Here is a 16,044-nt window from a genome sequence, read left to right on the forward strand (position 1 = left end):
TAGATAATTCAAGTGTTCGTGATTTCAAAGATTATCATGGATGTTATTGGTTTTTAAATTGAAACATAAAAGTTTGCTCTGATTTCAAAATCAGAGCAAATTTATAATGATCATTATTATTATATCTATGTTACTTGTATTTTGTAGAGTATTGATTTTTTCAATAAAACAAATAAATCATGTGACACAATATTGAATTCAAAGGTTATCACAGATAAGTTAACTTGGTGAAAACTGAGAGGGTTTCTCCAGCCTAAAAATAATATCTCCTGTTCAATTATTATTTATATGTTGTATTTTGCTTGTTCAATTTTATTTCCTTCATTAACTACAAGGTTTTATGAAAATCATATGTATATGTTTTTGATTTTCCCAAAAGGCAGATAAGAAAAATTGAACACTGCTACTATGACTGTGTAATGCAGGCAAGACTATCAGGGGCACTCCACTTTTTCATGTTTAAATTACTAATAACTAATAGGTGTATAGTCATTCCTTCTCTTACTCATTCATCTGTAAAGAGCTATTGCTTTCTTGAACTTCTCTTTGTATGCCTTAACCATTAATTTCTTTCAAATGACAATACTGCTGGTTTTTTTATTAGGCTAACCTTGATTAGCCTATCCTTACATACTTTTAATTGCCAAATACTATATATTTGTTTTAATTACCAAATACTATATATATTCTAACCTTGATTAGCCTATCCTTACTTAGTTTTAATTGCCAAGTACTATATATATTCTATATAATGATAAAAAAAAGTCAATGTATGTCACTGAGCTTTGGTAAGTAATTCATATTCATTTCAATGATAACTTTGACAGGTCGGTTACTAACTCGGATTGGTAGCATGGCAGTCCATGATAGACATATTGAGGAAGCAGAAGAGATCTTAATGGAAGCCAGTCAGTGTATGAAACAAGCTAACAGTGTAGCAGGCATAGCTACAGCACAGTTCAATCTAGGATTTCTCAAGTATGTACCTTGCCATTAGTGTAAGACCATCCAACCAAAATATGGCACTTGGTGATATAATTCCTTTTTGCAGATCACACAGGAAGCTCTATCTTTGTAATAACTTAACAGGATGCTCCAGGCTGAAAAAAGTATGATTTGAACACATAAATTGAAAAATCAGACAAACAAAACAGTGAAAATTTGATCAAAGTCGGACAAAGAATAACAAAGTTATAGTATTTTAAAGATTTGCTTTATTCCGGTGAAACAGTTCTAGGCACGTCTTCATGAATATTCAATGAGCAAATTGATGGTATCACAGAGGTGCCAACTGGTGCTGATTTTCAGTATTCATTACTGAAAAATGAGAAGAATACTGAATGTTTCATGCAAAATACTGATTTCTAAAATTTCAGTTCTTTGTGTTCTATGGTATTTCTCACCAAAATACGAATTTTCTACTTTTAAGATACTGAAATGCTCTTGTCCAAGTTGGCAGCTCTGGTATCATATCCCCACTTGTTCTTTTGTGTTTTGTTATATGAAATTAGGTTTATTCATTTTTTTTCCTCCAGGAATTAAAAATATTGGATTGACAACTGATTCAGTGCACTAGACATTGCTGCAACTTATATCATAAGAAGGGAAACATAATATTCACACATGAAACAATCATGATTTCATGTAGTAACATAAGAAGAAAAGTGGGGCTGTGACATCAGCCCATCTAATGAATATTCATGATGTTGTGCATAAAACTGTTTTCACAATATATTGCTAAATTTCAATAGCTTCACTATTTGTTATCAGATTTTGATTGAATTTTCTGTGTTTTGCTCTATTTATTTCAGCCCGGAGTATCCTTTTAATGCTAAAATGCACTGAAAGACAAAGTTTCCAAACTATGAATGATACTCTTTGCTCTCAGTAGTTATTATAAAGAGGAGAGTGATAGTCATAAACAGAAATGGCAAATATTTTTAATATGCAAGTATTGAAATATATGAATATTTCTCTAATAGATCACTAGATGATAATGATAATATGCATCATTAATATAGGGCTTTAATAGAAATGTTTGAAAGCACTACATATTGTTATCTGGGCTCTAGTATAGCTGCTGATAAGGCAATTGATATTATTTTCAGAAATAAATTACTACAGGGTCTTTTCCATGTCATCCAAATTCAGTAAAGTATACTTGGACAAATATTTTTGTCTTTTAATACATGAATTTACCATGTCTGTCAAAATTGCAATAATGATTATTTCACGCACAAAAAAGTTTATTCTTATAAATACATGTGTATTTCAGGGATTCTTCTGGTGCATTTATATATTCTGCCTTTCCATAAATATGTATGTCTGTCCGACCCTCTTTGTAGGACGTTCTTGATATATATTGTCTCTGTTATCCTTATAATACTCTCAAATTAATAATAAAAAAGAGGTAAATATAGAACTGCTCTATGCATTTTGATTATGATACTTTCTGATATAACCCACACCCTCCAATCACAAGACCTAGGTTTTGGTATCCAGGACTCTATCTGTGTCATATCTTTAAAGGATGAAGGTAGAAGATTATCAGTCAGCTGAGTCTTGTCTACTTGAGGCCTTACAGACTAGAGAGAGATGGTATGGCTCAGCACATCCACTGGTAGCTGAAGTACTCAATGAATTAGCTGGACTTCTATGTAGATATGACAATGAGATTAGGTAAGTTCAGTCAGTTATAGAGGGAAGCCACTGAGGTGTACCGTAAGTAACGGTGTATGAACCGCACCTTTTTCTCGGCGGGATAGAAGCAAAAGTCGGGGGTGCGGTTTATACACGGTGACGGGTCTGAGCCAGCCCGCCGTAACCCCTCCCGTACATGTACGATGTCTGCCAGTTCACAACACATCGAGTGGCCGGGCGCAGGCGCCCAGGCAATGTCGTTTAGAGGGGTATGAGTCGCGGGTAATGGGAAGCGATTATTGCAATATTAATTATATGTTGTCCATAACAAACGCACCCACCTTCATGACACTAATTTTGACTTTATTCTCGATTCAAAGTAGTGAAGTTTTCTGGCTAATTTAAAAGAGACGCCAAGCATACTCGGTAATATTTTGTCACCGCTGAGCGAGAGTTGAGTGAGCTTAGAGATTGCGTTGTAATGTGGTTATAGTGCGACTTAAGCTGGCGCTATTCAAAATCCTGTTTCGCGCCAGCTTGGTTTTTTTTTCCTTCCTGTTTGCTTTTCATAAGATACCATGTAAACCACGCACGAGAGAGACGGCACGAAGCCGTAAAAAACAACTGGAAGAAATGTCAATTTCTTTGTTTCTTGAACCTTCCTATAATCCTGTATCCAAAATTCATGCTAAGACATCAAATTTCTGAAAGTGATTGTGAGATTGTGATGCAAGAAATGTGAATGTTTCTTCCTCCTACGCTAGGAAAGACACAGATCATAATTTGATGAGATGTACTGGCATGACTTGTACTGTATCGTAGTTTGCAATGTAATGGCAGTGCTGTGTGTGTACACTGTGACTGTGAGGTGAGCGAGTGTGTAATTTGCCAATATTGTCGGGACCGTTTCTTTCTAACATTTGTAGATGAATCGATCAAGAACAGCATATTTCTGCATACCGGTAATCTCTTTGGATACTTTGAAATCTTAAAAACTTAGATTTTGTTTCTTCGTACCTCAAATATGCATGTAAATGTGAGAAGATTTTTTTTTCTTTTTTTTAGTGCAAAGTTGGGGGTGCGGTTAATACACGGGTGCGGTTAATACACCGTTACTTCGGTATTTGATGTCAAGGCACTTTTGGCGACCATCCACACGTTATCTTGTGATTTTGGTTTATAAAAGGTAATATGCTGTGAAAGGCTTATAATCTCCTTCAATGGGATAATAGCTTTTCCTGAAAAAACTGATTGTCAAGAGAAATGAAGGGCAAACCTTGTTGTGTGTACACAAGTAGAATGTTAATTCATCATGAGGACCAATAAGGTGATCTGTCTCTGATTCTCATGATCACAAATACAATCACCATGTTTATTCAGATCAATATGATTATCATGATGGAAACTAAACTTTTATAATGAAAGAACGTGTTGAATACTCTCGAAAAGGGGAAATGAGAAAGTTGTTTGAAAACGTAAAACACATGGTACATTTTATATGAAAAAGGGATTGTATTCTCTTTTATTGTGCAATATTTTAACTTATATACCTTGTAATGGTCATAAAGGACCATGTGCGAAATGGTAAGAAGAAAAAAAAGTTGAAGAAATTACTCATGTTCACCCTGGGACTCAAACCTGTGCACCCATGACTGCTGGAGATGCAAGTCTGACGCCTTACCGATTGAGGTACACTATTTCCCATAGACTTTACACATTAGCAAAATATGAGAATCAGAAACTCAATATTGCAAGTGAAATGGGCATGATCCCTGCATCTGATCAAAAAATGGAGGCAACACTAACGATAATTTAAAATCACAGCTACAATATACTCAAAGCTCAAAGACAAGAAATAATGGAGACATGGCTCATGAAAGAGAGGAATGTTGAATCCAGTTTGGAGAAAAAGTTATCTCCCATAGAGATTTCACGCAATACGCAAAAATTACATGCTTCTATTAATTGCCATTTTCAGAATGATCTGTTTCTTTGAATGAAAAATAAAGGCAATAAATCAGAGTAAGGCCTCAGCTACATGTTATTAAGAATTGGGTGAAAATTATGTGCCAAATTATTCTGGTAATATTTTCTCTGTCATTAACAAAGTAAGTTTCAGTTGAAGTTCAGTTTGGTTTATTCTTCATATCTTCAAATATATACAGTATAACATTTCAAGAAGAAAGAAATAGCACATTACAATAATTCAATAATATTTGAAAACACAAATTGGAGACACATATAGAAAGATGAGAATATGAGAGTTTGGGTGGTTTGAATAAGCCAAGCATTCTCCAAGTAGATAGATGTTTTTTCAAGGTGGTAATTTTGAGCATAATATATATTCAGCTACTTCTCATTAAATTACAGAACATTCTTGGATTGCTTAAAAGTTCAACTTGATGTTGAATACTTTTTTCAAAATTATTTGTCACTGCATGTTCTTGGGATGGGTTTGGTAATTGATATCGATTTAAGATTGTAACCGATCTTGTTTCATTTCTAATATGAGTTTATCATTGATTATGTTTTCCTTCAACAAGGAAGAGTACATGCACCCAGTGTACATAATTTACTCATAATTTTTTTGTCGGAATTGTTTTTCACATCAGTGATAAGTAGTAGTTACGATATTTATCTACTTTTACAGTTATGACAGAATAAAGGCTGAAGTGTATTATAGGAGAGCATTGAAGATTCGTCAAGACGCACTTGGGAAGGATCATCTTCTGGTAGCAACCACCCTCTTTCATTTAGGTGAGAAAAAAAGTGTCTCATTAGATTGTCAATTTTTCATAAATCTAATAAAAAATGGTTTTTAGGGTAGGGTATTATTGCATGCAAGCTGAAATACTGAATCTCTATCCTAAATGATTTTTTTCCCATCATATTTTTTAATGTTATTGTTATTGCCCCTCTAACACTCTTTAGAAGGGATGCATGTATGTAAGAAATGCTTATATTGTTTTAATTGTAAGAGTGGCTTTCTTCAATTTGCAGGGAAACTTTTAAGAGATGATGGGAGTTTCCAGAGCAAGAAAGAAGCCCTAGAGCTGATGAGTAGAGCACTGGATATCCGTACCACCAAGTTTGGAGCTCACCATAAACTCACCTATGCTATTCGCAACTCAGTCAAAGGATTACGAAAAGAACTGGATAGGGGAGACTATGACCGAGCTCCAGTCAAGCCTCCAGACAAGAGAACAAAGAATAATCTTAGGAGTAACTTGAGCTGGCGGGAGCAAGATCTCTTAAGTGTTGGAGGGAGGAGTGGTTCACCAAGCCGTAGGGGTTCTAGTTACAATGGAAGTAATAGCCCAAGAAGTATTGACAGAAGTCCTTCTCCACGACCAGGCAGTAGGTATGGAGGAAGTGTTCGACATGGAAGTATGCAGTACAATAGTCAAAACAAAGAGAGAGGTAATGGAGGAGGAATTCGCAGGGATAGAGCTCAGAGCTCACCACAACTGAAATACAACGGAAGATCTAGCTCCGGTTCTCCTCAAAATAGATCAGCTAATAGGAAAGTACATTCAGCTGCGACTGGAACTCAGCAGAAAGACTGTAGACCATCTAGTTCATCTTCTTCATCCTCGTCTTCCTACAAGGGACCTACTTTAAAAGCCAAGTACCTGTACAATGGCCGTCCTGATGCAAGAGAAGATGGTGTGTCCTTTGCAGAAGGCCATACTGTACTAGGAAACAGTGAGATGAGTGATGAAACATGCAGCAAAATCAATGGCATCAAAGAGAATAATCAACCAAGGCAAGGAAATGGACGTACATATTCGTCTGTCAGTAGCTCTACGTGGGACAGAGGACCTAAGAGTTTAGGTAGTGAAATGTCCGGTACTGGTCACAGACGTGATATTCCATCTCCATACGATAGTAACCTCCATGGTCCAAACAGTAATATTACTTCACTTCTTGGAGAGCCAGCAGTACCTCGTTCTAATACCGTTGATCCCCTGCATGATGCTGCATTTTATCATGGGCCCGGTAGGTATCCTAAGGATCAGAGAGATTTCTATCCACCAAGAAGACATCAACAAAGGCCAAATAGCCACAAACTACCTTTGCTTAATCCTACCAACCAGGTTGAAAAATAAATTAATAATGCATGTTAGGATTCATATGATATCTGAATATGATACTGGAATTTGCTAGGTTGGATGTGATTTGCAATGAAGTAAGAGGAGATATTATAGAAAGTTGGGGGAGATAATGATTCTCAAGACATTATATTCTCGTATTACACCAATCACATTATAAATAAATATCTCTTAAAAATATCAATTAAAATTGTATTTGAGATGACAAGAAAAGGCAATAATTCTTTCTTGAAATTGGGGCGTCATATCAGAGATAGGACTCTAAACTAGATGAGATGATTTTGATAAATGCAGGTGCCTTTAAAGTATATATCTTTCAAATGAAACTAAATAATGAAGCTTATATTATCAGAGAACATATATTTCTAATTCTTCATGAAAAAATATTTAAAACACAATGTCAAGCAGCTGAAAATGATGAATTACTTTTGTTGGCCATTTCTTGAGAATTAATAGATCATGTGTAACATTTATATTTGTTTTATTTTGTTTGAAATAGAAAGTAACCGGTTCTCAGGAATTTATATGAAATTTCTGCTGCCATATAAATCAGAGAAACTGTTTTATATTTTAAACTAAATATCCCTTTTCCATTAATTTTTTAATTTTATAATTGTGAAGCTGATTAGATTTATATAATTCAGATATGAATGTTTTTATATCATCCATATTTGTGATGTTTTTATACAGAATCAAGCCATACAATCCTATGTGTGATGTCAAAAGAAATCTGCCAAAATGAAGATTTATATGCATATTATATTTTTTGATATTTCTATTAACATTTTGTTATTTGTTGTGATTGCAGTGATGTTTATTTTTTAATGAAATATAAAGGTAACTTAAGATTTGATATTTTCATGTGTGAATATACTAACTAACCTTTGATAGTCTATGTTTAGACTATGCTACTTGATGGAAGAAGAGGAGTAAAACAATAATAGTGCCGAATATCACTCTACAAATCAGGGCGTCTGTCACAGACATGGGTATACTAACCACATATTTAATGTAATCATGATTTCTGACAAGGAAAATACACAATTTATATATGTATATTGTATGCTAATGTTTATGTTGCTTAACTGATGATAATCTAGCAACTTGTCCCACGAGAAATCTATCCCTCTCCTTTCCCAATATAGCTATGTATGTACAAGCAAATGTTCATAAATTGAGATTGTTTCAATGATATCAACCCAAGACCCAAACCAGTTGTCTTTCTGAAATTATTGCCAAGAGTATGTCTTAATATATCTATCACATATTGTCTATCCAAACTGTTGATATTCTTGTGTTTGATAATCAAGTAAAAATTAGCATTTATTCAGTGTATTATTGAGTGTATAAAATTGCATATCATATGAAAATTATGTTGAAGTGATACAAATGAGGGATGTGATTATGACTTAGGTTACTTTTCACATATCCATTGGGATGACACAGTAAGACAAATTGTATTTCATTAAAATCTCCTGATGGTTTCTGTTCAAGTATTAATATTTATGAAACAGGATGTTCAGAACCCCCCCAAAAAAAATAAAATTAAAAATTAAGCAATGATTTATCATAACTTAATCACAAATACAATAGACAAATGACCTACCGATGTAAAGCTTAGAATCTCCTCTTTCATCTGGTATTGTTTTTGCTCACTCATGCGTGAATGACAAATCATTTAAGTAATTTCTGATTAAAGAGGAGACTCTAAGCTTTGCAATGGTAGGTCATTTGTCTATTGTATCTGTGATTAAGTTATGATAAATCATCGATAAATATCGGTTTTGTTTTTTGTGGGATGCACTGTATATATGTATATATATATATATATATATTAAAGATAAATAAAGATAGATAAAGAAATAAATAAAAAACTAAAAGTAAGTGATTGCAAGCACTTAAGAATTTATATTTTTTCATGATTCAAAGGGCTAAATCCATTTGAGCAGATGACAGTTATGTACATACTGTGATCATATTTTCGTTGCGATAATATGTCTTTAATGAGAGGATGTTATATTCATTGATGAAGTGGAGCCTACTCAAAATGATTAGAGTGTGTATGTCCATGTGACAGTTTTAATTATCTCTGACAATGACCAGTCATAAGATTAAAATCAATTTTACTTCAAGAAATCATAAAAGTATATAGAACTTGAATTGTTTGTCAAAATCATATGACAATCTTGTCATTTTCATTGTTAATTTTTGTTCCTGTTTTCACAAAATGGTTAATGCATAACATCTGCACTTTGCGAATGAGAGCTTATGTTGTTATGTTGTCACACACTAATATTTTGTATTATCTGTAATGTGACAAACTTTCTCCTCACATAGTTGAAAACATGTGTTGTCTTGATATATCATAGAACATGCTTGGTTTATTTTTTGCTCTCTCCTTGAGAGTATTTTTATGTAAAAATCGCTGTTTGCAATGTAATTAAAGATTTTCATTCAAAAGTTTTGTTGCTTGTATGTCTTATATTAACCAGATGGCAAGTTTAGAATGATGCTTCTTTAGTGTCATTCAACATTGTGATAGATGACAAAGAACATCTCTTTTCGAATAATATATATTTTTTGTAGTTGCTCAATAGCAAGTTTGATATGTATATGTTAGCTAAATTTTAAAGGTATATAAAGAAATATGTTTTGTGATGTATGTGTCTCCATCATATTTTGAGTTTCCTTCAATGAATCGGTCTTTGTGAAATCATTATATATTAGTAAAATATTTCATGAATTGCATATATTTAAGAGACTTTTATCCATCCAATATATTTTATATCTGACAATTCAGTCATGAAACTATTGCATTCCTTTGAATTTCCTTGTAGGCTGCACTGCATGAAATTAGATTTTTATTTTATGTACTCTGCAGTCCAATTGTTACACCTGAATTTTGATTGACTATTCTGAATTTCTTCTTCAGAATGAATATTGTATCAGTTAAGGATTGTTTGTATATCATCCATTTTCAATTTGCTGAGACCTCAATCATTTTTTATGTAATGCAATATTTTGTAAGATATAATGTATATTTCTGTTTATATGTACTAATGATATTACGATGCCATACTGTACAATGTAGTTTCAAGAATGTGCCCTCTTTATGCCCTTTTGAATTTGCCATGTCATGAATTTTAGTCTCTTGATTTCCAGTTACAAGGCCTATTTGATGTAATGTTGAATAGTTGGTGTCCCAACCTTGCTAATGAGTGTGTTTGTATGTAGGTGTATGATATAGATAAGTGAGAGTTCCATTAAAAGATTAATGCAGTAAAGCAGAGAATATTATGCTTTCTGTCTGATTTAATTATCAGCAGGGAAAGTTTTACCCTTCAAATATATTGACATTGATAATCAAATCCTGTCTCTACCGTAATCCATATCCATCCCTTTCACCTTTTTTAATGTTAGTATTTGATCGTCATAGTAACAGTAAATATTAACAGTGTTGCTACAGCTCAAGGTCAAAGCAAATGAACTCACTATTTGATTATGATCTTTTCAGTCTATTTCCACTCAGATACCCTGCAATCAAATTAACAGGTTATGTGGATCTACTGAGTTACAGCTTTCATATTATGGCAGGAGTAAGATCATTGTAAAAACCCATTATTGCATTACATATCACAAAATTGAATTTAGCATTATTTGTACTTGAAAAAGAGGATGGGAATATATTATGGAGGAAGGGAGAGGGGTATAAAATGAGAGCTATAGGTTTAGTTCAAATTCAATTCAATTCAAATAAAACATTTATTTTCTTCCATGTCATTACATTTTTCGTAAACATAAATTCATACATAAATCAATTTGTTATAAAAAATATAAATATGTACATATTGGGTTTAAGGAAGAAGGCGTATACCCTAAAAGCTGAGGCTTGTGGCGGGATACGCCTGTAGACATAAATACAATACAATAAACAATACAAAGGAAAAAAAGGGCAGAGAAAAGAAAAGGAAAGGGAACAAGAGAGGGAGACGTGAGCGGGGAGGCGGGCATGAATTACTAAATAAAATAGAATGCTCAACAAAATATCAGTGGGGGCAAACATAAATGCCGCAACAACAATTTGTCATGGTTCATGTTTTCATGTTTAAAGTCAAAAGGAGACATAAGACGGGAAATATTTATTTATAAAACGACAGAAGCAATTTTTTCATTTTATATTTAAAGCTGGTTGTCGACAAAGATTTTTTTATGTAATCCGGAATTTCGTTCCATATTTTGGGGCCAGTATAACGAATATTGTGTTGGAAGATTATTTTTCTGTGTTTGGGAATGAATATTTGATTATTTGAGCGGGTATCAAAATGATGTATGTTGGAAACATGTGTAAATGAATCACGAAATTTTTGTGGAATTTGAGAATTTAAACACCTGTAGAGAAAATGACATTGTTGAAGTTTGTTGATGTCTTCTAATTTCAACAATTTTAGGGAATGAAACAAATTCGTGGTATTTGCTAGTGGTATATTGTCGTCTGGAGAAATTATACGTACAATTTTATTTTGAAGTGAACATAATTTTTTAAGATGGGTTTGATATGTGTTAGCCCAGACTAAATTGCAGTAATAAAAATATGGCAGGATTAAAGAGCAATACAATGTACGCAATACAGTTTTAGGCAAGTAAAAACTTAGGCGATATATTATTCCAATATTTTTTGCAACTTTGTTCTCAATTTCATTTATGTGATGTATCCATGTTAAATTACTATCAATGATAACGCCAAGAAACCTAGTATTTTCAACTCTGGGAATAATTTGGTTGTTAAGCTTCACCACTACATGATTAAGATCAATACGCCTTGTGGAGTTACGGAATATAATATAATTGCATTTCTTATAGTTAATGGTAAGCTTGTTCGCACAAAACCATTTACAAACATTTGTTAGTTCAGTATTTACAGTTTCACATAAGTGATAAAGATTTTTATCAGAATAAACAATATTGGTATCGTCGGCATACATAATAAAGGAAAGGAGATTTGACGAACGATAAATGTCATTAATAAATAAAATAAATAAAAGTGGACCAAGTAATGACCCTTGTGGTACTCCACATTCAATTGTCCTAAGTTCAGACTGAACGGAGTTATATATGGTGCATTGTTTACGATTTGAGAGGTAACTAGAAAAAAGGTCAAGGGCAGTTCCACGAATACCATAGTTATTTAGTTTTGATAAAAGTATATTATGATTAATAGTGTCAAACGCTTTTGACAAGTCAATAAATATCCCTATTGCAAATGAGTCGTGCTCAAAGGAGTCAATTACGGTATTTGTTAATTCAAGAAGAGCTAGTTCTGTTGAGTGGTCACTACGAAATCCATATTGAGATTCAAAAAGACACTTGTTATTTTCAAGAAAACTATAAGCCCTTTTATAAATGATCTTTTCCAATATTTTAGAAAAAACAGAAAGCACTGATATCGGCCTATAATTACCAACTTGCTCTTTGTCACCAGTTTTAAAAATTGGAGAAACTCGCGCAATTTTCATTTTGTCAGGAAATACCCCAGAGGTTAACGATAAATTGAATATATGACATAAAGGTTCGCTTATCAATTCGATTACAAGTTTAACAATCTTGGGTGAGCATTCATCAAGACCTGGGGCTTTATTGTTATCGAAACGCATGACAATGTTACAAATTTCACGTTGGCTTACCGGATTTAAAAACAAAGATTTTGAATTTGGTTCAGATAGATAAGTTCTGAAATCTGTATCATTTTGAGGAGTGATATTAGCTAACTTTGGACCTATTTCAACGAAAAAGTTATTAAAAGTATTTGCTATTTGGAACGGGTCTGTCGACCGACCTTCATCACAAACTATGGTGTTGGAGGTTGATTTTCTTCTTTTATTTAATATTGATTTGATCATTTGCCATGTACGGTTTATATTATTTTTATATTCTTCAAATTTGGATTTATAATAATGTTTTTTAGCCTGCCGTTTCAAATAGTTCACTTCTTTAAGAGAATCCTTGTATAGAATTTCATTTCTAACTGTTGGTTTATGGATATATTTTTTATATAGATTGTTTTTATGTCGAATAGATTGAAGCAAACCATCGGTCATCCAGCATTTCAGTTTAATTTTCTTACTGGGTGTTTTTTTTAATGGAAAATTGTTATTATACAATGTAGTAAATTTAGTTATGAATATGTCGTATGATTGATTAGCATCCTGCATATTAAAGATTTCTTCCCAATTTGAATTTTCGATTTGATTTTTAAATTTCGTAATATTTTGTGTTGTAAAAGATCTACGGAGTACGTTATTATTTGCCGATTTAGTTTTATTAACATTCATGTAAGTTACATGAAATATTGGCAAGTGATCTGACACGTCAGAGTATATCACTCCACCTTTAGTATCTAAGTCAAATTGATTTGTCAGAAAATTATCTAAAAGGGTGGCACTTGTCTTAGTAATTCTTGTGGGCCTGTGAATTATAGGAAGAAAAAAATTGCTGAAAAGACAGTTCACAAAGTTCTTGGATTGAGAATTAGAGTTGTGTTTTAAAATATCTATGTTTAAGTCACCCGTCAAAAACACCCTTTTATTTTCCCTGGAAAGACGGATCAAAAGGCTATCAAACTCCTCAATAAATGAATTAACGTCCAACGATGGGGCTCTATACAAGGTTCCTACAATTATATTTTTCCCTGAGCACTGTTCCAGTTCGATGAATAAAGAATCGCATGTTGCTTCGCTTAAATTAAGGTCAGTGCGTACTAAGAAATTAAAAGAATCATGGATATACATTCCAACTCCACCACCTCTGGAATATTTCCTATTATTGCAAACGAACGAGTAGTTAGGCATATAAACAAGAGGACTTTCGAATCTTAGCCAGGTTTCGGATATGGCAATAATATCAAATGTAAATTTCAAAGAGTTAAGACAGCTTGAAATGTCATTAAAAGAATTCAAAAGACTTCTTGCATTAAAGTGAATGCTTGAAAATTTACCGCCGCTCGGGACACCAATATTTTCAAAGTTTGTATTAAATTCTTCATAACAATAGTACCGAGAGTCATTTGAACTCTCAGTATAGAACTGGAAGTCTGGGTCAACATCGTCATTTGGGACAATGCTTTCATGTGCTAAAAAAGGATCAAAATGTAAATGAGAAATTCTATCAAAATTGTCTTCTAAGGGTTCATCAGCCGATATTACATCATCGAGCTCGTTATCATTCAACTGGTTGAAAGGAAATAAGTGTTCAAGACAGTGTTTACAACAAGAAAAATATTCGTTCCAGTCATGGTTCCGACACATTTGCTTACACATGTAACAATATATTCGATTATGTAGTAGGTCACTAAATTCTTGTATAGGTTCACTCGTCATCAAAGTAAAAATTCGTCGCTTTATCATGTAGGAATTTCAATCCAGACTGATACCTAATTTGACAAATGTCATTAAAATATAATAGGTTACATGTTATGTGTATTGTAGTTTTGGCTATGGGAAAGATAACAAAACCTGTGCAAATTGTTGTTGCAAATTGAATAAGTACAAACAAAATGAATACATACTGAACGTCAATTACATGTCGTTTGGTATACACGGTAGAGTCAAGCCCACAAAAAAGTTGGAGAAAGAAAATAAAGTTGGCAGAAAAGGAAAAATGTGAAGAAGAAATTGCCCTTGTAATTAAGCTAATTTTGTACAAAATTATAAACATCATGGGTATAAAACCGATATAAAAATCCATCATATATCCACTATAAGGAGCCAATTTTAAGACAAATAATAATTAAGTGGATGCGTCTGCATCAATACATAATATTATTCAAAATAAATTGCTTTAAATGCTATCATATCTCTTTTCTTTATACACATAGTTGCCTCTTATACATCAGTTTCCATGGCTCCATATTTCTGTAGCTATAATGAATTTGTGTATGATGTACAATTATACCTTATGGTGCACTTGAATAAGCTGTAATAATGCCCTGTAAAGGTAAAACTAATATTATGGATAATTGTGCAGTTAAGTCGGTATGTTGAAAAAAGAGCCAAGGTGTAGCAAATGTTTCAGACCAGAACATGAAAAGTATGTATTATGTATACCTTCTAAATGTAATTTTGCTAAATCAATGTTTCTGCACATTGATTTCCAGATATTTGACTGAGGCAAGTTCTTCTGTAAATGGCATAATGATGATATATCCTCCTTGGCTTGATAAATCCTTGTATCTCAAAACTCGGCCATTTGAGGGTAGCTCAGAGAAAATCAAATGTATTCCAGAATTATGGCTATAGTGGCAACATCATATTGTCTGAAAAGAATCTTTTATTTCCAGTAGAGATGTTTCTCCTGGGAAAAAGAAAGTCATTCTAAAATCAAGGGTTAACTTTTTTTAACTATCCTGAAGAATTTTAAGTTTCATATTTTCAACAGTGCATCAGTGAGGTAGTACATTGTTTGTCATAAAATGTATGTCTGAAAATGTGAACGGCTTCTCTAGCCTGTATAGATCATACAATGATGTTTTAGTAAACTGGCCCTTATTACATTCAGCATTGATCTAATAATCACATTGTAGTTTGTGCCTGTAGGTTATGTTAAATGTGTACAAAAATATGTGATCTACCTGGAATTATGTAGCTTGTGTTAGGGCAGTTCCCCCCACATGAAATTCATGTGTTGACCCTGTCAATAGTATCCACCTGTGTAACGTGGCCACTCATTTGGAATCCCTTTGTCAATAGGAGACCCGCTACAGTGGCCATTAAAAATAAACTTCCCAGAAACTTCTGACTCTGGTTGAATACTGTAACTAGTCTTTGTGCTTGCAACTGCATGTGAACACAAATCTTACTCTTCAACTAACAATTATACAATCAACATAAGTATTTGGTATGATCAATGCAGTATTATATGAAAAAAAGTTGAAATGATTAAAAGCACTTCCTGTATATCTAGTACATTGCACAGTATATACAATACTTGGTCAATTGAAGATGGCCGCCAACCCATCTATAGTGGCCACCTGTCTATACAGTGTGTATATATAAAAAACAGGAAAGTTTTGAAAAGTTTTGTTTCAAATTATGATGTCTATACTTCTATGACAATAGATGCTCTGAAGTCTTATCATACAAATGCCATTTGCACACATGGAACGTTTTGTCAGGGGTTCAAAAATGGCTTGCGCCAAATGGCAAAAATCAGAAAATATTGACAATCAGACATTTTGCTACTCAGCAGACTTCCTCTTAAGCTTTATATCTTTGCCCTAATTTTTGAATCATGCTTTCAA

At 33.1% G+C, this 16,044-nt stretch overlaps 1 protein-coding gene across 1 annotated transcript in view; it reads left to right on the forward strand.

Moving 5' to 3' along the window:
- Window positions 1-7,240, forward strand: part of LOC121409895 — a 28,878-nt gene extending 21,638 nt beyond the window's left edge. The window contains exons 13-16 of the mRNA XM_041601675.1: window positions 828-978; window positions 2,530-2,679; window positions 5,291-5,397; window positions 5,641-7,240. Of these exons, the coding sequence (XP_041457609.1) occupies window positions 828-978; window positions 2,530-2,679; window positions 5,291-5,397; window positions 5,641-6,749 (1,517 nt within the window). The 3' untranslated portion in view covers window positions 6,750-7,240. The remainder of the gene's footprint in view (window positions 1-827; window positions 979-2,529; window positions 2,680-5,290; window positions 5,398-5,640) is intronic.
- The last annotated feature ends 8,804 nt before the right edge of the window (window positions 7,241-16,044 follow it).

The sequence above is a fragment of the Lytechinus variegatus genome, chromosome 3 (assembly GCF_018143015.1).
Source record: "Lytechinus variegatus isolate NC3 chromosome 3, Lvar_3.0, whole genome shotgun sequence".
NCBI classification, from domain to species: domain Eukaryota; kingdom Metazoa; phylum Echinodermata; class Echinoidea; order Temnopleuroida; family Toxopneustidae; genus Lytechinus; species Lytechinus variegatus.